At 40.8% G+C, this 22,385-nt stretch overlaps 1 protein-coding gene across 1 annotated transcript in view; it reads left to right on the forward strand.

The window, feature by feature from the left end:
• Positions 1 to 22,385, forward strand: part of DOCK1 (dedicator of cytokinesis 1) — a 498,451-nt gene that overhangs the window by 295,809 nt on the left and 180,257 nt on the right. Inside the window, 1 exon segment of the mRNA XM_055346339.1 lies at positions 17,705 to 17,806. Coding sequence (XP_055202314.1) covers positions 17,705 to 17,806 — 102 coding nt within the window.

Raw genomic sequence — 22,385 nt, forward strand, 5'->3', positions numbered from 1 at the left:
ACCACTCTGGAAAACTGTGTGGAGGTTCCTCAGGAAGTTAAAACAGAGCTACCTTATGACCCAGCAATTGCACTACTGGGTGTTTACCCCAAAGATGCAGATGGAGTGAAATGCGGGGACACCTGCACCCCAATGTTCACAGCAGCAACATCCACAACAGCCAAACTGTGGAAGGAGTCACGGTGTCCTTCAACAGCTGACTGGATAAAGAAGATGTGGTGTATATACAGTGGAATCTTACTCAGCCATCAGAAAGGATGACACACTCTATCACAAGATACTACTATTTCCATGGATGTGGATGGCACTGGAGGGTATGATGCTGAGTGAAATAAATCAGCCAGGGAAAGTCAATTGTCCTATGGCTTCACTCTTATGTGGAATATAAGAAATAGTGAAAGGGACCATAAGGGAAAGGAGGGGAACTGAGTGGGGAAATTTAGAGAGGAAGACAAACCATGAGAGACTCCTAACTCTGGGAAACAAAGAGTTGCAGAAGGGGAGGTGGGTGGGAGATAGGGTGACTGCGTGATGGGCGTTAAGGAGGGTACATGATGAGATGAGCACGGGGTGTTATACTATATGCTGGCAAATGGAATTTAATAAAGTTAAAAATTAAAAATAAAAAAAATTAAAGTTTAAGAAAGAATAAAAAGGCGGGGGGGTGGGGGAGGAAGAAAAGGAGGCCTTGAAGCCAAGCTCAAGGAAGGGGAGGGAGGGAGTCAAGTGGTCTTCTGGCTGAAGAGCCTCTTTCAGGGGGCAAAGGCAGGCAGTCTCTGCAGGGAGGGAGCTAGGCAAGGTTCTAGGACCCCGTGGAAGTGTGGCTGGAGCAGGGAGGGAGGTTGCTAGCTCTGCCAAAACAGAACACGGCAGAGTGGGTGGCCTAACCTACAGAAATTCGTTTCTCCACAGTTCTGGAGGAAACCCAGCAATTCTAGATCAAGGCTTTCGGCAGCACTGCTGTCTTCTAAGGGCTTCCTCCTTGGCTTGCGGCATCTTTGTACATTCCCTCCTCTGCACATGTCTCTGTGTATCTTCTCTTCTTATAATGACTTACTGGATCAACTGCCACCCACCCCTGGCCATGACCTCATTTAACCTTAATTACCTCTTCTAAGGCCCTCTCTCCAAATACAGTCCTGTTCTCAGGTGCTGAAGGTTAGGACTTCAACATAAGAATTTGGGGGGTGACAATTCAGCCTGCAACAGCAGAGCTGGAGTTGGGGGACGGTGTGCAGCAACTCAAGGACGGCCTCCCAGGGCCATACCTTTACCTTGGTCCATATTAATACTGCAGTTTTGCTTTTTATGTGTCAGAATGGTTTTATGCCAAATAATGGTGATTTCCTTACCGGAATTTGCATGTAGTCACGTTTGAGGTCTGTGATTCTCTCAAGCAAATGCCTCCTATTGACTGTGCTTCTTTTTAATTGATCAACCTAGATTTCTGCTTTTTGCCTCTTCCTGACACCTAAGCAGTTGATTTAAATTCAAAACAAGTGGGCTTTATTATCCTGTATGCTTTTTCTTTAGATAGAAACTAGGAGCATTACTTTTTGCAAACTTTTAACTGTGTAGCCAGATAATTAGCTTGTGGAAAACATACTCAATTTTGCAAACAAGTAGTGATTCTGGAAAATAATTAAAATTAGTCATTATCGTACCACTTTGTGGATTTACCTTCCACTACATGCTGTTAAGATCTTGCCTAAGCAAGATTAATAAAAAATAAAAAAATCTTGACGGAACATTTGTTGGAAAGTGACTTCCAATTTGCATCTTCTCTATGTGACTTGTGATTAGAGTGTTGGGTTCAGGTAATGGGAAAACCAATTTGATTTGCGATGCTTTCTTTTTAATTTTATGTGCGTGGTGAATAACTGCAAGGCCCATGATTGTCACGAGATAAAAACATTAATCTTAAAAATATATGAATTTTGTTCAAGGAGATTAATCTCGACAAACTAATGTTTTTACTCCCTAATTTAAAATTATGACGGTCACTGTTATGATCAAAGCTAAGTAATTTGGTAATTATAAAATGCGGCTCTAAATTTTAATCAGATTAGTGGAATGGGTTCTTCTAGTATTCTCATTATGTCTGTGTGGAAATAAATAGGAGATATGAAAAATGTTTCCTTAACTCTGGGTAATTGCTACAGATTTTAGCTGATCTCCCCTTGAATGCTTTCTCCAAGTCGACATCCGAGGAGGTTTTTTGTTTTATCTTTACAAAATTTGACATGATGACATCTGCAGCGTGTACTTGCCACGTGCGTGATGTCACCAGAGGGTTTCCTTCACGTGCTAGCTGACCTCAGCTCTGACAGGTGAAGCTAATGTTTAAATTTCACTTCCAGTAGGCTCCCTCTCAACATACTCTGTCCAGTAGAATGTGAGCTTTGTGCGGGCTCCAGATTGCGCTGCACGTACAACAGCCCTCTGTGAATGCCTATTAAATGAATGAATTAATAACATGGCTCCGTTACCCTCCTAGGAAATGAGATTTGTGAAAAGTGTGGCTGTTCTAAGTTCTGTTTTATTATATAGCTTGTCCTTACATATTTATGAGTCCCAGGAAGTCCCATTTTTACCCATTAGTAAGAATTTACCAGCATACCTATGTGCTTTTCTTGATGCTTAATTTTTAAATTGTTTTTATTTTTTATTTAAATTCAGTTAATTAACATATATTATATTATAAGTTTCACAGGTAAAGTTGAGTGATTCATCAGTTGCTTATAACATGCAGTGCTCTTTCCATCTCATGCCCTCCTTCATGCTTGTCACCCAGTTACCCCATCCCCCCACCTCCCCTCCAGCAGCCCTAGAGTTTGTTCCCTAGAGTCCATGTCTCTTATGGTTTGTCTCCCTCTCTGATTATGCCTTCTTTTATTTTTCCCTCCCTTCCCCTATGCTTAACTGTATTGCTGATCCAGTCTCTCTTCCATGATAAAACTCTTCTATTATAGTAATATCCATAACCATATTTGTTTAGCCTCACATATTTTGTTGCAGGTGATTTCTAAGTTAGGAATATGATGATACACAGGTCTGTCATCAATATCCATGAGACTAGATCTTAAACGTTCTCACCTGTTAGAGGTATTCCTCATGGTATGATGGTGATCATGTTGCAAGGAGCGTATAATGTATCAAATCAACACATCTTGCACCTTGACCTTACACCATCTTATTTGTCAGTAGAAAAATAGAAATAAAAAAGTCAGACCCTAAAATCATGCTAATTAAAATTTCTAAAAATCAAAGATCTCAGCAGTTACTAGTACAACTTGATGTTGTCTTGGTAGGGATAGACTGGGTTATAAAAGTCTAGAAACAGGAATAAGAGAGCAAGGACCACAATCACAAGGGATAGCACAAAATTATTGATAGATAATTGGTTTTAGAGTCCCCCCCCCCAACAGCCACTGTTGGGAGGAATAACCGAATTCTGTAAGTTTAATCACAAAACACATGCATTAAATTCAGTCATTTCCCAGATACACAAATAAAGATATAGAGAAAATGTCAAAGGTTTTTGAAGCAGGCACCCCTCCCAATAAGAGCAACAGTAATGAGCTTTTTATAATCCATATGACGAAAACCGCAAAATATTCTTGAATGGCATAAAAATAGACTTGGAACAAATGGACACACATTGTATTTGCGGAAATGAGAAGGCTAATATCCAAGCCTCCTCAATTAATTAAAAAATTCAGTGGAATCTCAATTTAAATTCCATTGGGACCTGTTTCAAACTCAATAATGTGGTTGTAAAGTTCATGTGCAAGAATAAATTGGCATGGATACTCCAGAACAATGTGAAAAACAAGAGTAATGATGTAGGGCTTGCACCGCTGAGTAACAAAGCCATTTGAAAGTGACAATAATTAAAGTATGATCCTGCTTTTATTAAAACTAGTCTCTTTCTATATGTGTAAGGGCAAGAGAGAATCTGATATAATATAAAGATTAGTTACATATCACACGGAATTTTATGATTCTCAAATTTTCTTCTTTATATAAATATTTTCAAGATTATACAGGAGCATCCATACTTTTTTGGTTCTGCATTTTGACATATATGTACAGTTGTGTCATCAAGACCAAGTGCATGGGTTAGCGTATTTCCATTCTCATACAAAAGTCCCTGGTGCCCCTCTGGAGCCCTTCTCCTTCTGTCACTATCATGTTTTCGTGTCCAGAATGTCCTATACATGAATTCATGCTCTATGTTTGTGTCTGGCTTCTTTCACTTACCACAATGGAGAATTATCCATGTTTATGTGTCATTTAATCTATTTTGTTGCTCGGAACTGTTCTATCCTGTGGACGTACCAGTTTGTTTACTCATCCGTTGATAGTAGACGTGTTGGGTGTGTCTCCCTGTGTGGAATTATGAATAGAATTGTCTATAAACATTTGTGTGGATGTCTTCGTGTGGACCCATTTTCATTTCTCTTGTGTTAATACCTAGAAGCAGGATGGTTGTGTTGTATAGTAAGGATGATGAAACTGTATAAGAAACCGCCAAAGCGTTTTCTAGAATAGCTGTATCATTTTGCCTTCAGGCCAGCAATAGAGAATTTGAGTTCCTCTGCATCTTTTTTGTTTTTGTTTTTCTTAGACTCCATTTTTCTAATAGGTGTGTAGTGCTAGCTTCTGATGGTTTTAATTTGCATTTTCCTATTGACAAGTGACACCGAACCCATTTGCTTGTGTGTCTTGGCCAATTGTGTTTCCTTTTTAGTTGAAATATCTATTTAAATGTTTTTTTTTTTTTTTGGTGTTATGTTTTGTTTTGTTTTTGCTAATTTTTGGATGGGTTGTTTTTATTATTGACTTCTTGGAGTTTTTATAATTTCTGGGTACAAGCCTTTTGTACCAATTCCACAGCCTTCCTTTTTACTCTTTGCAAAGTCTTTCAAGGAGCAAACGTTTTTAATCTGAAGAAGTCTGACTTACCATTTGTTTTCTTTTGTTTTATGTGTTTTGTATCTTAAGACATATCTGCCCAGCCCAAGCTCACGAAGGTTTTCTCCCGTGTTTTCCTCTAGAAGTTTTGTTATTTTAACTTTTGCGTTTAGGTCTATGATATATTTTGAGTTGATTTCTGTACGTGGTGTAGGATATGGATTGGGCCTCCTCCCCTCCCTTTTCTTCCTGCCTTGCTCTACGGTGGCTCACTGTGCCGTTTGAAATACCACTTGTTGAAAACACTATACTTTCTCATTGGGTTTTCTTGGCACTTGGTTTGAGAATCAGTGAGCCTGATGTATGGTCAGTTTGTTTCATTGATGTGTTCTTTCACCAGTAGCCTGTTCTTTTGATACCTGTCATTTTATAAGTCTTAAAATCTGGTAGTGTCCTCCTTGGTTCAATATTTCTTTGGCTTTGTCGTGTTATTTGCTTTTCTGTATAAAACTTAGAATTAGATCGTTAATTTCTACAATAAACACCTGCTGGTATTTTCTAATTGTGACTCAATTGGCGGCATCTAAGCTACGTTGATTCTTCTGAACCATGAATATATTTCTTCATTTTCTTCTAGGTCTCCTTTGATTCTATCATGAATGTTTTGTGAGTTTTAGTATACAGACTCAGTGACTTTAAAATAAGCTGTGTATGTTTTTGTATTTTATTCCTCGTCGTCATCACCACTGTCACTGCCACCATAAGCCGTTATTCGGTATGTAGCCAATGACTGTGCTAATATCCTCATGTATATGACCATTTTAAGTCTTCCAACTTACACCTTACGTATATGACCAATTTAAACTTTTTTTTTAAAGATTTTATTTATTTATTCATGAGACACACACACACACACACACACACAGAGAGAGAGAGAGAGAGAGGCAGAGACACAGGCAGAGGGAGAAGCAGGCTCCACACAGGGAGCCCTAGGTGGGACTCGATCTCGGGACTCCAGGATCACACCCTGAGCCGAAGGCAGGCGTTAAACCGCTGATCCACCCAGGGATCCCCCCCAATTTAAACTTTTTAATTTAAAGTTAGTTAATTTTAAGTTAAAAGACTTAAATTTAAAAATCCCAGATTTTAAAATCATTGTTGCCATTGTACAGATGATTAAATCAAGGCTAAGAGAGGTGAAACACCCTGTTGTGCTTCACACAGCCTTCCTGATCTCGGTCAGGTAATTGTTCCAAAATGTCTGCCTCTGAAACATTTACTCCTGAACAGATTTTCTGCTACACAACTATGTATCTTCTACCATAAAGAGAATGGTATTGTAAAATCTCCAAAGGAGTGTGAGTGATGTGAAGATCCATATTTGGTAGAGAAACAGAATGTTTTTGTTCTTTGCTTTTGCTTTCACTGTAGGGTATTTTGTTAAGAGCAGAATACATATGTGCAGTGCATGCTCCAAATCAATTAGCCATTCCTGCATTTAAGAAGAATGCATATGGTGGAGCTGTACATGCAAAAGCAATACACCCCCATTTATTGATACTACAGCTCCTCAAACATTTTCCCGAGTGAATATTCCTGGCTTTGGGTTGCTTAAAGCTCTTTACTTCCTATCACCCCTCCCCAAGTGCATCTTAAAATAGCTAAATCATTGCTTGTGTTCCTGTTACTATATTGAGTAATAGTTCCTGTGATTGGAAAAGAAACACTTCCTCCTTAGAATTCCCTTGTCAGTCTGTAATGATTCCCTTCTCTAATATTTGTAACATCATGTCTTAATTAATTGTTGTCATGTGTCTCTTCTCCACTAGGCTTTGGGTAGACTTTGTATTCCCTTAGCTTTTTCATTTGATATTTTTCTTAGATAAAGCAATTTGAAAAAATTATTGTAAAAACCAATATCCTCATCAACTAGATCCACCCTTTATGGACATTTTGTCCAAATGCATTATCTCTGCCCTTCCTCCATTTTGTTAGAGTTGTAAAATATGTGTGTAATATAAACTTGTTTTTGACCAGACCAGAAGTTCACCACAGGCATCATGGCACATCATCCCCTAATTGTTTCATGCATCTCCTAAGAATAATCCTGCTACATAGTTAATAAGATTTTGACATCTCTAGAAATTAACAATGATCCCCTAATATAATATAATACATGACCCAAATGAAATGTCCTCATTGATGTTTTTGAAGACCCAGGTCAATTGTCTTGTTAAATGTCCCATTCCTGGATCTGTCTTTGCATTTCCTCATGAGCAAATGTTTTTGGCGCAAAACACTACCTAGGTGATCATGTGTCCTTGGTGCGTGCCATCATAGTAGGAGGAGAGACGAATTTGCAGGTGGGAGAGAGTACTTTCAAGTTGAATGAATATCTTCCTTTTCAATGACCTTGACCTGCTGGTTTCAGTATCCATGGAGGACCTTGGCTAGAATCAACTAGTCCTTTTAGGTTTGAAAGTGACAATTTTTGAACTCCTCAATTCCATCTACATTTTTTAGTCTTCTATAAGAAAGAGCTTTGCCTTTACTTCTCTTCCCCAACTCCCCTCACTTGTATGTCAGTATGTCAGTGTAGATTCATAATTTTTAAAAATTCGCTACTTATAATCCTTCACTCTTTTTATTCTTTTTGATACTTAGATGTCCTGATTGTTCCACTTGTGACCAGGGGAGCCTCCTCCACAAGCATCCTCTGTGTCCTTTTGACTTCGTCGGGTTCTACTGGTGTGGCAGAGGGTTGTGTCTCTGGTTCTATGTGTGCCAATTTGGGCAGGGCTTTATTTAGTGCCGCCAGACCCCCTCCAGGAGTGCCATGCTGTCAACACCTGCCCACTCTTTAATTTGTTGAGCATTGTACTTGTTAATATTTTGTGCCATTTTGAATCTTCTCATCATTTTGGCCTTATTCCCTCAATTTCTTCTGGTGTATTCCGAGTGGCCCTATTTTTTGAGAATCTATGGAACCTTGGATTTCCACAGGACTGTGGTGAGGGATCTGGATGGAGCCCCGATGGGATGTGTTTCCTGCTTGCCATATTCCCCTTTACACACCTGCTAGACAGGTACATTCCTCTGCAGAATTTCTCTTGGGTTCCCCCAGATTCAGTCACACTTTCCCATAGCAGCAGATTTTGAAAATAACACCAAGAGCATTTAGCTTCAATATTCCATTAGGGGCTTATGGAGTCATAAAGGGATCAGTTATGAGTGCTGTATCTTGGTGTGTGGTGTTTGAGCATGTATCTGCTCATGACATATGTATATATTTATGTATAAGTATTTCCTAAGAAATAATATCTTATGACTGAGATTGTCTGTTTCTATTATATAATAGTCTCGTATTTCAAAATGTTTTATCTTTCTTACGATTCATGAGCTTTCTTTGGGTAACACTTGGCATGTGACATACTTTCCTCCTTACCTACACATCCAACCAATATAAATAATATTGAGGATAATATCCTTTATGATTCATATAGAGGAATTTCATTTTATACAAGAAAGTTTCAACTGTAATCTGTAACTATGATGGTGATAGTATCCTTTATGGACAGAAGTCAATTTAAAAAAATATGTAGGCATATTGATCCTCCCTTCAATGGTAAAATTTTATTATGACTGAATTATTCTTGTTTCTACCACAGTTTACAGATGCTATATATCATGGGAGAAGATTTGGAAAATCCTAAGCCCTCTAAGGCTTTAATATTATTTGATTTACTGAGTTTACGAAAATAAATATAAAATTTTCTGCTTTACTCTCTGACTTGTGTTAGCAATAAATAGATTATATTAAAGGAGTTGTATATAAAGTATATATTCCTCATTATACCATAAAGTATAATTGGACATGTAAAATTTTATTGTGATTTATTTTTATTCTCTATAACAAATGTATGTGTTTAATTTATTGTATTGAATAAGTAGCAGATAATTGTTATGGGTAACTTAAGATCCAGATAGTCCCTTTTGGTATATTTGGCCTCTATAAATGTCTTCCTACAATTACTGCCACTGTAAAATTGAAATTGATTTTGTTTTTAAAATTAGATTTCTTCCCTTATAGTGTCTGTGATAATATGAAATAGTAGTCCTCTATGAACTCAACCAGGCACTCAATTTAAATTTAAGGTACAGGTGTAATTTTGTTGCTAGGAGTTGAAGAAAGCTAATAGATGACATTAGTGTAGCTTCTCAACCATACTATTTTTAATTTTGTGTGGTTCCTTTTTACAAAATACTCACTTTATGGTCTTTTCTAAAATAAGGAATTGCAATATTTTGGAAACTAAATGAATAAAAAGACCCCCATGCATTAGATAAAAGCTTTGTGGGACTAAATTTATCTTGAAATGAGAAAAGGGAACACAGCACAGCCCTCAGTTTTACCATGGATCATATTTCTGAGAAAATGTACTAAGTTCAAATGATGTGAGCAAATATTCATTTTTCTGAGAACTTTAGTTTTAACAATAGTACTTGATTCATTCTTTCAATGGTATCCATTATATCTTATGCTTCATCATTTTTTTAAAAGATTTTATTTATTTATTCATGAGAGACACAGACAGAGAGGCAGAGACATAGGCAGAGAGAGAAGCAGGCTCCACACAGGGAGCCTGAGTGGGACTCGATCCTGGGACCCTGGGATCACACCCTGGGCCGAAGGCAGACGCTCTACTACTGAGCCACCCAGGTGGCTCTGCTTCATCAAATATTTAATTAACAACACATGAAATACCTTTACACAGGGCCAGCAGTGACTTATGTCTCCTGATGTATTTTGCGTGGCACACTTTTTCTTTCATTTTACAACATTGTTCTGCCTGCATTTTCAATATTCATTTCTTCTTTATAGCTCCTCTCCTCTCGTAAAAGGGTTAAGATATTTTGTATGACATGAGAAGTCATCAGTGAGGACATGAAAGCAAAGGGGAAGAACTGTCATCCATCTCTTGCAAAAAATTTGAGGAGAACGAACAACTTCACAAGGATGATAGAATTTGGAGGTGTTTTTCTAAGTATATTACTATCATTTGACGTCTGAGTAGTACAATTACTTGGCTGATAAGGGTAAATAGTTTATTTGTCCTGAAAATTGGCTGTCCTGACCCACCTCATCCTCTCCATTAGCAATTCCCAGTGTACTCTGTGACTCTTTGCTTTCCTTTTCTCTTTAATGTTTTAGAATCATTGTTTTATCCCTAGTGTTGTGAAATCTCATGATGACGAGTCTTGGTCATGCTTGACACCTAGTGCATGCCATTTGAGAAAAATTAATATAATTTAATTATGTTCTATTTTTAAAAGTTTTTGATGTCTTTATTGAGATATAATTCACATACTCTAAAATTCATCTGTTTTAAGTGAACAATTTAAGTGTTCAGTATAATCACAGAGTTAACTACTACCATCATCAGTTTTAGAATATTGTCATCATCCCCAATAGAAATCTGTATCTGTGAGCCATCGACTCCCCATTAACCCCACCTCCAGCTCTTGCCAATCACTAATGTACTTTCTGCCTTTATAAGTTTGCCTATTGCGGATATTTTTCAGCAACGGAATCATGCAGTTTAGGTTTTTTTGTGATTGGCTTGTCAATTTCTACAAAGCTGCTGGCTGGGATTTTGATAGGATTTGCATAGCTTCCGTAGATTAATTTGGGGGATGCTGTCGTCAAGCAATATTAAGTCTTCCAATCCATGAACATGGGGTATATTTCCATCAAATAATTAATTTTTTGGATGTTTTTGTAAATAGAGTTATTTTCTGAATTTCATTTTTTGGAGTGTTCATTGCCAGTCTGTAGAAAAGCAGTTGATTTTTGTATTTTGATCCTATATCCTGCTATCAGCTGAACTCATTTATTCTAGTAGTTTTTATGTGGATGTTCTGTCCTTTTAGAAAAACAGCCTTTGCTCTCCTTTTTCTGTGTTCTTTCTTTCTGGAGTCTTTGTCTATCAGATATGAATGTTTTTTGTTTTTTATTTTAACGATTTTATTTATTTTTTTGAGAGGGAAAGAGAGAGAAAGTGGGAGGGGCAGGAATAGAGGAAGAGAGACAAGCCGACTCTGCCCTGATGCAGAGCCCCAGGTGGGGCTCAACCCCATGACCCTGAGATCACATGATTTGGGCCAAAATCAAGAGTCAGATATCCAACTGATTGAGCCACGCATGCACCCCAAATATTGAATCTCTTGAATGGTTGTCTGATGTTTCTACTTTGTGTGTGTGTGTGTGTTCCACTTTCTGGAGGATTTTGTTAATTTTACCTTCCCACACTTCTATTGAAATGTTTATTTCTGCTAACATAGTTTGAATATTCCAGAATGCTTTCTTTGTTCCTTTTTTTAACATTATGTTCTTATTTTATGGATGTGATCTCCTATCTACTTGAGGACAATTATTGTAGATCTTTGAGTTCTCTTTTATATCCCCAGTTGTTTTCTTTCCTCATGAGGCTGTTCAGTCATGATCAGACTGTTTCCCATGTGTGCACAGAGTTTGGAGGTGTGGCGAGCCTGCGTGGGCTGAACCTCTGGGGCCAGACAGTGCGTATGCTCCCTTGGGCTGCTCAGTTTTCTCAAAGAGGATTCTTCTGGTCCCTTGTTCCAGTTTGACATGGGGCTAAGATTGCTAGAAGGGGGGGTTAGGTTAAACCTTCTTGCGAATATGCTGGGAGTTGGGCAGACCAGAGAGTGGAATGGTTATGGTGTTTGGTTGCTTATCGCTAGATACTTTCAGCCAGGTGGCTCCTGCCCCTCTTTCTCTTCTACTTTATCAGGCATCCACTGTCCCCTCCAGGCAGAGAATAAACCAAGTGGTCCCCTGCCCGGGAATGAGTGGGAGCATCCCCTCAGTGGACTGGCTGGCAGTGGGCAAATAGGCCGCATGTTAAACACATCGGTGTTCTTGATTTCCCCCTCACGATGGAGCCTTGCTTTCTGAGTCTTCTAGGATTCTGTGCCCGGAATCAGCAGGTTGCTTTTAAATTATCACCCTCTTCTTGTGTTCAAGGCACTCAGTAACCATTCATGCTTCCCTTATCAGCTTCTAGAATCCTTGTCTTCAGTTGTGTCCTCTCCTCATCCTCTTTGTCCTTATGGCTTTGTGAATTAAAAGATGTTCTTTATTGTCAGCTTTATGTGAGGAAACAGGTTGGGCATGTTTTGGATTATTTTTCATTCATCATGCAGAAGCCTCTAGGTATATGTTCACAAGTATTTCTCCAGAGACTTTGGAGGAATCTTTTGGGACAGTGAACATTTTGCAGTACTTTCTGGACTCCCTATTTTTCTTTCTTAAGTTTCCTCATAGCAAATAGAACCCTTACACATTTTGCTTGTGGCTTTCCCTTTTGCAAACAGAAAACCTTCATGAGCCCTAGAGCTTTCACCTTAACTGCACCAAGAACTCCTCCATTTAAGTCTTGCCTACCTTTGCAATGGAAGACGCTGTTTTCAGTTACTTCCTTTTCCTACATTCTGGTGCTCCTAACGTTGCTTTACAGCATCAGTTCTTTGGCTTGAATGCCCCCCAAAATGAAAATCAATTCGAAATTCACCAAGTCATCCATCTTCCCACCTTCACCACAATTCTCGCACAGTGCCACTGAGCAGTATATCACACCTGTCACTGGAAGGTCCCTTTTTTTTTTAGCCTTTAGTGATGATTATGAGGATTGTTTTCATCACCATATTTGAAACTTAACCTTCTAACTGCGAGTTTCTCTTCAAAGTACTTAAACTTGGTGAAAACATGTTTAAAATTTTTACAAGTCATCCGTGGAAGTCATGAAGTGTAATCCCAGATTTAAAAGGAATTCTTGCGTCATTCCTACCAGGAGCCTGCCGTCCGGACTTGGTGCTCCTGGGTCACTGTTCACAGCTTCCACAGCTTCTGTGGTTTGGAGCTGCCCCCATCCCTTGCCACTTAGAGCACGTCGAAGAGAGTTAGAATTTCTCCCTATGCCATGTGTCCTAGAGAGAAGAGATGTGCTGCATGCAGAGTGTGAGCTCTAGGGTCATGTGAACCATTTTTATCTCTGATAGACCTACCAAGAGCAATTTCATACGCCTCCTTCGGGTCATGGCTTAGTCCGTCTTTATTACATAAAGGAGGCACACTCTCAGAACTCCTCAGTACCAGGCACCAAAATCCTTGGGGTTGTTCCTTCTCATTCATGCACTCACCCTTAGACCTTACACTCGGCAAAGCTGACAATGATACTGTTTAAAAGGTAGGTGTTCAACTCAATTCCCATTCTCCAATATCTATCCTTTTAGAATAATCTTTTGCCTTTATATCCTACGTGCATTTGCCTGCTTCAGAAAGTCCCCTGTTCCACCACCAGTGCCTCATTCTGCCCCCTTGGTTCTCCCTCTTGTTGGTTCTCCCTGCCTACCATTCTGCCTTTTCCCCTCTCCTACCTGTCCCCCTGCCCAGTACATTGGGAGCCCAAGCAGATTTAACCCTGGAACATGGAGGGTGGTTCTACGAGGTTCAGAGGCCAGTGAAGTACAGGACTTAAGGAATGGTGCAGAGCAGTTACCACGTCTACTTGGACAGAGTGGCCCGTGGATGAGATTTTTGAGGATAGGGGAACAGGAAACCTGGAAGTCAAGCACAGGATGGGTTGGTCCCTGCTACCAAAAGATCTCCTTTTTTCTCAGGACCATCTTCTACAATATTCATATATGTTCACTTTACAAAAGTAATCTAGTTCAGTTCTCCCACCCCTAATGAGTATGTTTTTTCTTCTTTCTTATCCTTATTGTTCCTTCTTTTTCTTTACATCTTTTTTTCCTTTCCAGTGCTATAGTCTTTATATTGCTGAAATAGAGATATGTAATTATCTCCATGTTTGGTCCTCAAGCATTTTCTCATGTTATTAAAATAGTTCATATTTGCATAGGTAATGTTTAATGTTTTAGTGGTTGCATAACATTTCATGATCACACTCCGGGATGGTTGCCTGATTCAGCAAGCAGCGGTGCAGGGTACGTGGTTCAACCTGAGCTTTGGCTAAATGGTAAATGGACGTGCTGGCGTATGGATGTCACATGCAGTATTTTCCAGGGCAATGTTTGGGACATGCTTACTCTTTGTTGTTCATCTGAGATTCAAATTGAACTGGGCATCCTGTATCTTATCCCGCAGTCCTCCAAAACATCGCATTATTTACACAGTTTCTTGTGGTTCAACATGCAGATGTTTTCAGCAATGCGACAGACATCTTTAGACATCAGAATTTTGTATTTTGAATGAACTTCCTTCGGTGGATTGTTAGCAATGGAATCACCGAGGAGATGAGTGTTTTTTCTCAGACTTTGCAAGCCTACTGCCAAATCGCTTTTTAAAAAGGTTATAGCAATTTATGCTCCCACCAGCAGCGTGTAAGAGTGCTCATCCCCTGCACCCTTGCTAACATTATCCTCACTTAAATACTCCTTTGCTATTTTGGCAGGCAAATAATGGTATATCATTTTCATCTGTGATTGCTAATGAAGTTCACTTCTTCTTTTTTTTTTTTTTTGTTTATTAGGCATTCTGTGTCCTGATTTTTAAGTTTTCTGCAACTATATGCTGACTTCTCTGCCCCCGTTTTGCATTGCTTTGAAGTCTAAGGAATATGTCTTATTTTCATTTATTTACTTGTTTTTACTCAGCCGCTGGGGCTGGAGCTTGGTCCCCATGCTCAGGTTTCAGGATGAGTTCTGCACAATTACCACCAGCGTACCTGCCACCCCACCCATTGTTCAAAAGCAAAAGCTTCATAGAACTTCTAAATGCATTTCAAATAAATCAATTAAAAAGCATAGAATAGTAATTTTCTTTTGAGCTTGCAGAATAAAAATTTTCTTTCCATAGTTATCCCCCATGTCTACTTCTTGTGTATGACTGGTTTAAAGTACAGCTTCTATAACGACCCACCGTGTCTGCCCCCAGACTCCCCCCCCCCCCCCCAGTCTGCTGTATGGAGTTCTTTCGGGTTCTTGAGAACAGTAAAGCTTCACGGTCATCACATCACTTCCCTCTGGAAATACGGGTACCCCATTCATGGGACTCCATTCCAAAGAAAAGGGGGAGCTTTCTGTGGATTTCAACAGGTGTATTACCCCATTTCGATAGGGGTCCAAAGCTTTAACATAGTAAAGAGCACAGTAAATAGCAAAGATTTGCTTCCTCTAAGAAAGAAAGTCTGCACAATACAAATGTTCTTGAACATTTCTGTAGGTAAAGTAAATAGCACATTGGTAACCCCGAGCCTTTTGACTCCTGACTCATGGCAGTGCCCTGCCTCTGTCCCCATCCCGGGGCATACTCCCTTTTAGTCCTCATCCCTGTAGAATAAGAGCCCATTGGCTTTCCTTCCCTGTGACATTGTCTCCAACTTGAAGTCTTCCCGACTGGCTATTTGCATATTCCCAGGACTGGCTTTGTAGAAATTGCTATGTTCTCGACTTCTTCATTTTCTACATCACGCCAGCGGCCCCAGCCTTGGCCTTGCATGAAGTTTGCAGCGTTACGTGCCAGTCTGCTCCCTAAATCGAGTATCTCCATATCACCTGTTTGAGTATCTGCCCAGACTCCTTATGCGCTGCTTTTCTCATCTGTGCTACTCTGCTCTCCCACTGTTGTCATTCTCGAAGCTGCTCTGGGGTCTTGCTTTTCTTTCTTTCTACTTGATGTTTTAAGTTAAGTACAGAGCTTTCCTGCATCTAATAAACATAACTGGCTTTGTGATTTGGGCGATTCTAATGTGGAAGCCCCCATCTTTTAGACCTGTAGAAAATTCACTCGAGCCCCTGCCCGTGCGTCTTGGCCGATATAGGCGTCTTCTTGCCTTAGGAAACTTCTTGTCTCCTGAGAAGGAGACCAACTGCAGAAAACTGTGTTAGGGAGGGGACTGGGGCCCTGTCTGTGGTGGCCTCTTCTCACCCTCCTGCAACTTTCTCTGATGCCTGCAAAAGTGCAGAAAGTGAGTCTCCACCTCACGTTGTCCCATCAGCAGCATCCTCAGATTTCTCAGAAAGAGAATTAAAATGCACATCTGGGCAAGAGGAAAGAAATCAGCTCAGCTACTAAGCAGCCACCTTGCGGCCAGCCACTCTGGGTTCACACCCAGTTTTTCCACTTACTCATTGAGGGCGATCATTCAGCCTCTGTCCTAGTGCCTGTAAAATGGGACAAGAGGAGAATCAGTGGTGGGGTTGAATGGGGACTCAGCACACCACTTGTCACATGGTAGGTAGTCCATCAACATGTAATATTATGAAGACCCATTCCCGAAAGATGGCATCTCATGAAGAGTAGAGATATGACGACAGCTTCTCCTGAGCTCACGAGGATGCCAAATATTTACATATCTCAAAAGTTCATGTTCACAGACATTGTGCCATTTTATAAATCATTCCTCAAGCAGAAAACAAGCATTCTTTAACTCTTTCTCTGAATACCAACTCGGAATCCAAATCTGGGCAATTATCATCATTCACAAATAATTTTTAATTCATAATTCATTTTTAATTCATCATTCATAATTTACATTTCTGTGCAAATGAAAGGGACCACATTGTCATTCTTGTATTTGTTCAATTTGCATAACGCACCCTTTGAGGACTCATTTGGAAGCACACACGTACGCTGTAGAAATAAAATAGGTCGGGAAAAATATTGGACTGTAACATTTCATGGTAGAGAGTGTGTTCCAGATTAATATAGAGGACATGGACGTATTCGAATATACTGCTTGTAAGATAAGAGTAGGGTTTGTAAAAGAAGGCAGTTTGGGAACTCATGGAAGAGGCCAAAATTGGGGATATGTCTCAAAGTATGTCTCATCCTGTAATTAGACCAAACTCTTACTGGTTTAATGGGAAAAAGTGTATGTCCTGTGTTTCTTAAAATGTCCCTTAATTTAGGGACAAATATAGAAAAGCAAGGAAGGCTTTTAAGATGTCCTTCGCCACGACCCACAGAAGGGATCAGTTGCAGTCAGTGGCAACAGGACCACTTGGGCTTCCTCCCACCCTTCAGTGCATGTGTACACACACACACCTGCCTGTGCACACCCACAGCTGCACACATACTGGCTGCCTCTTCGTTAACTGCATTGGCCTGTTATTTTCTCCATGTCTTGATTCTGTTTGGTGGTTTCTGTTTTCCCTCCCTGCTCTTTCTGCTAGGAGAAACTCTCCTCTCTCCCACTTTACATTCTGATGAGCCTGCATGCCTCCTCACATTCTTCTTGTGGAAAAGAATTGGACCATAACTCATTGTGGAATCGGTGGTGATTGCCTCCAAATTGGCCAAGGGGGACACAGGCAGATTTTGAGAAATAAGGGCCTCTCTTTGCCACGGCCCAAGAGGAAGGGCTGCACACACATCTCGCCTGGTAATAAGAGAGCAACTTTCCATGGAGGACAAGACATAAGTGTCAGTGGTTTCAATCTTGTCTTTAATTTTTGCATATTTAATGCAAAAATATTTAGAGCTTGTTTTTCCAGGCTGGACAACCATGTGTCAGGAAACATTTAAGGCAGAGACAAGGAGATAGAGCATGACTCAAGTCATGAGGTGGGAAGGACTGGTCCTCTCATGCTGGCCAGCCAGTGGGGGTGCCAGAGATCGCAGGCCCCCTGCCCACACTCCGTTGCTTCTCCTTGACCGTTTCAACACCAGACTCTTAGTTCATAGCAACTTTTCCTATAAGTGGTGTTCTCTTCCCATCTCATTGTTCTTTTGATTCCTTTACAGGGAAACTTTGTGGCTTGTATGACAGCTATTTTACGACAAATGGAAGATTATCATTACGCCCATTTGATCAAGACTTTCGGGAAAATGAGGACCGATGTTGTGGTGAGTGTAACTTTGGCCCTTTTCATATGACTGTGTTTGGGGGCCAGTATTTTAGGCAAAACATTGACATCAGTATTTCAAGTATGATTTTGCATGAGGACTTGGCTCTAATTGGTTTGATAATCCATCTGGCAAGGGAGTCCATATTTCTTAGAAGATGCGGTTCCCAACACACGGACTTGTTCCTAATGCTGAGCTAGGGAGTGACTCAGCATGTAAGCCCAGAAAGAGCTTCCTTATGCTATGGAATCACTGGAGATGTGGAGACGCTACCCACGGAGAATCATCTAGTAACTCCTGTTCACTTATTGATTGACTTCTCAATAGCAGAAGCCAGAGTCTTTTCAGCTTTAAATTATACTCTGGTATTAATTAGCTCTAATCATGGGGGCTCATCAGCGTTTCTCCAAATAATTCTCCAGTCATCCTCAATACAACTGTGTTACAGCTTAATTAGGAGAAGCATAATAGAGGGGAAGTGAGTGCTTTGGAACCACCTCCCTAATGACCGAAATCCCACGGCCATACAGCAGATGTCTTCCGTAAAGCTACGACCACCCTTGTTGGCAGAGCTCTCGGTTAGATGTGAACCTAATCTCTGGGGTAAAGTGGCACAGATTTCATTTCTGAGACCCCCTAGATTCCTGTGGGATCCAGCAGATGCTACTAGTGTTTCCAGAACAAGGTTGGTTACACTTCACATCATTGTATTTACCTTACTAAGGGAGGCGAAGAAGGATACATTTAGTGGTTGTTTTTCAAAGGATCATTTCTAATAAGAAATGGCCTTCTTCGTGTTGCCACCCCCAGTGTGTGTGCACGCATGCATGTATTTAAATTTCTAAGGAGACAAAAATGGATCTAAACCTTCAAATCATAGCAGTTTTCCTTAAATGAAAGTGAAGGAGCAAGAACGTATAATGTATTTGTGTCTCCGGGTGTTGACTTCTTTTCAAAAACACGGACGTGCAGCTTAAAGGAGGTATACGCTCAGGTACATGATCTGCATTATATTTGTGTCCTGTCATCCCTCAGCAGTCATGGCACAGTGAAATCATATTTGATACGTGGAACGTCCCATGCAGCCAGTGAATCTTAACTGTATCCCTCCCTCCACCCTGTTGGGGTCAGTGTAAGGAGGGCTGTAGCTGAACCTATATGAACAATTTCCTAAATAGCATTCCAGGCTCAATGATACAGTTCTCAGACTGAGAAGCATTACCCATCATGATGGAGGGTATACTTAGGGCTCCCATTAATCATTTGCCCTTTATCAGAATAGTCATAGGATCCAAATCCACACATGCAAACTGTGAAAAATATTTCATCTGAACCATTAAGAGGTGCCATTGGTTGGGAAGCTTCAGTGCATTGTGAAAAGTGATTCTACAGAATGGATTTTAAAAATGACTGTAATTTGCCGAAGTCCAAGTCTTGTGCCCTCTCTCCTTGCACGGAGCAGATGATCAGCTACTTACTACATGTTGTGGTCCTGATTTCCCGAGGGATTTTTTTTTTTTCTTTAGACACAGCAGTTCAGAAAATCAATTATTTGCAGACGATTTGATTTCCGTTTTAAAATGGCATTTGTGGTTTGGATATCACAAATTCGTATCGCAAGGATTGTAGGCCCTTTTTTATTGTTGTTAATCTGTCAGAACCTTTGTAAAATGTGTTCCTATCCATTAACTCTACACAGAAAGTATTGGACTATTTTTCTACTCTGACAGGCACTTACAAAAATGATAGATCATTTTATGTTAAATAATTGAAAGTTAGTTAGTACTACTGCAATATGAAAATAGCCTCGACTGTTTTCTCAGGACTATTTCTTTGTAACAAGTGCCGCTCCAGGTTTTCTGATTTAGCCTTTGGTTGGCTGGATGAGCGATTCCCATCGAAAACCGCAGTTACTATCAGCACCAAAGTCGTATGCCTCAGAGCTGTTACTCTTAGTCTCTCAGATGACCCCTTGGACCCCAGGACAGGGAGAGAGGACGGAGCACTGTGTGAGGCAGAATGAGTGACCCAGAAACGAACAAAAACAGACACGTAGGGTTCCAGACACTCAGGGCAGACCCATCTCTTTAGCGTTGGGTGCCTTGCGAGACCTTTATGTTCTTCTGCAGTGGAGATGCTGAGCTGTAGGATGGGCTGCTAGCTGTCATGTGCCCAATATCAACATCAGGAACATAAGTAGAGAACTTGCTCAGTCTCCTTAATAAGACTGGAGGTGATGGGCAGTGCCCTGGACCGTCTGGGGAACAGAGCTGTCTTGCCACTTGTCCTAAATTGCCACTAGGTGGCCCTTCAGAAATGTTTGTCAAGTGACTGAATGAACAGTGCTGTATCCAAGGATGATGCAGGTAGAAGTAATGCTTGCTGGTTCAATGTTGAGTGAACGCAGAACCCGAGGGCTGTGGGCCTTTTGCCTCCACCGTGGACTCACGGCTGATCATGTGTCCCCAAGCAGCCTCACCTGTCCTGGTGGCCTCTCCACTTCTAGATTCTAACCTCGGGAAGCCAAATTGACAGGCTTGTGAGCGAGCAGGTTCCTCCATCTAGAACACCCTCTTGCCTTCATTCAGTGTCAGTCCCACCCCTTCTGAGGACCTTGACCTGATACCTGCCCTGGTCTCACCAGGCAGATGCGCACCCGTTGCTCATTCCTCCTTACCTGGTCTGTGGCACTAGGCCACCAGCCTCTACGGAGGTGGTCCTGATACTCCCAGCTGGGTAGTGATGAGCAAAGGTGCTCATGGGGGTCAGGAAAGCAAGGATGTCAGGTGACCATCCATGCCTACGAAATGCTCTGCTCGTGGGTGAGCCTTGAGCTCCATATGAAGTAGCCACTGCAGATTGACTTGCAGCATCCTGAGTGGGAGGAGGAGCCTTGTGATAAACACATTTCTTATTTCTTGTGACCGTTTCCTTTAAATGAAGCTATAGCAAAGATACTCTTCACCAGGTGATATGTCTGGGGAGTACAGAATCTTTTCTTAGTGAATTCAGTCAATAGTTATTTATTAAACACCAACTTTATTTTAGGTTAGTGGAGGAAGTAGTGGGCAAAGCAGACAAGTTCCTGCCCTCGTGGTTCTATAGTCTGGTAGAGAACGTCACCGTTAATCAGGGGTTCCTTCCAACTAACCCCCATTATCCCTGCTGCAAAGGCATGGTTCTTATAAAGTACTCAGATTAGACGGAGTCAGCTAGTTGTGAAGCCTTTGCAAAGGAGAGGATTGTGGGATATTGAGGAATAGAAGAAAGAGCCATGTAGGGGGGAGGAGGGCATGTCATGTATAGGAACCTGCGCAGGAGGCGGCAGCCAGGGTACCAGGGATGGGATGAGCCTGGACAGGGTCATCAAAGCACACAGGACCCCAGACGCCATGCCGAGAAACTCTGTTCTTTGCTTGTTTTCAACTTTCTACACCATTTGTTTGCTCCTCATTGTTTTAGAATTATTTTTCAAGCATTTATTGTTTTGAGTCAACTTTAGAGGTAATTTTGGAATCACATGTGGCTGTAAAAAGTAATACTATACCCAGTTTCCCCAGTAGTAACACCGCGCAGAACTATAGCACGGAATCAAAACAGCATGCCAACATTGATATGGTCCATGGTTCTCGTTTGCATTCCCCCACTTTTACTTGCCCTATTTGTGATGAAAAACTTCAAACATACAGAGAACCTGAAAGAATAGTACAATGAAAACTACTATTCCTAACACCCCAATCCACCAGTTGCAAGCACTTCGCTATACCTGCCCCTTCTGTGTCTCTTCTGTTTCAGTAACTATGCAGCCAAACCTCGTTAAGTGTGTGAGAAACGTGCCACTCCACTAGTGTCTCAGCCGACCCCTCTCAAGAATCAAGAGCATCCCCAGTGGCCTCATTGTCTTTTCAGAACATAAAATACATAATGTCCATACTCTGATTTTCTTTATTTTCTTTTTCTTTTTCTTTTTCTTTCTTTTTCTTTTTCTTTTCTTTCTTTTATTTTCTTTCTTTTATTATTTTTTTTTATACTCTGATTTTCTTAATTTTTCCCATTCTTTCTGGTCTTTCATTAGGGGCCTCCTCAAATCAGGATCCAGTCCAGATTCACTCATTGCATTTGGCTGCGCCTCCTTTATTTCTCTTTTTTTCTAGAATAATCCCTCACCTTGTCTTGTCTTTCTTTGTGCTGCTTGGTAATGGCTTTCAGCGTGTTCCCCTGTCCCTCCACATGTCCTGCAAACTGGAAGGTTGGCCTAAAATTCAAGTTCATCGTTTTGGCAGGAGAGCTTCAAAGCTGGTGTTAAATGCTACCCGTCGTGCCCGTTAGGTGGGTGGGAATGCCGAGCTGACCATTGCTGACCGTAAGTTTTGTTGCGTGGTTGAGAGTGGGTACCAGCCTGAGCTCCCCACTGTGAAGATATGTGCCCCTTCACAACTATCATGTAATCTTTGGCTGATGCTTAGGCACCCATAGAACGTTGGCAAATGTCCAATCCCCTGACCAGTCTTTATCTGATGAATTTAGCATCTATTGAGGGTCCTTGTCTGAAACACTTACTCTTTTGGCTTATCAGGAT

The sequence above is a fragment of the Nyctereutes procyonoides genome, unplaced genomic scaffold (genome assembly GCF_905146905.1).
Source record: "Nyctereutes procyonoides isolate TBG_1078 unplaced genomic scaffold, NYPRO_anot_genome, whole genome shotgun sequence".
Taxonomy (NCBI): domain Eukaryota; kingdom Metazoa; phylum Chordata; class Mammalia; order Carnivora; family Canidae; genus Nyctereutes; species Nyctereutes procyonoides.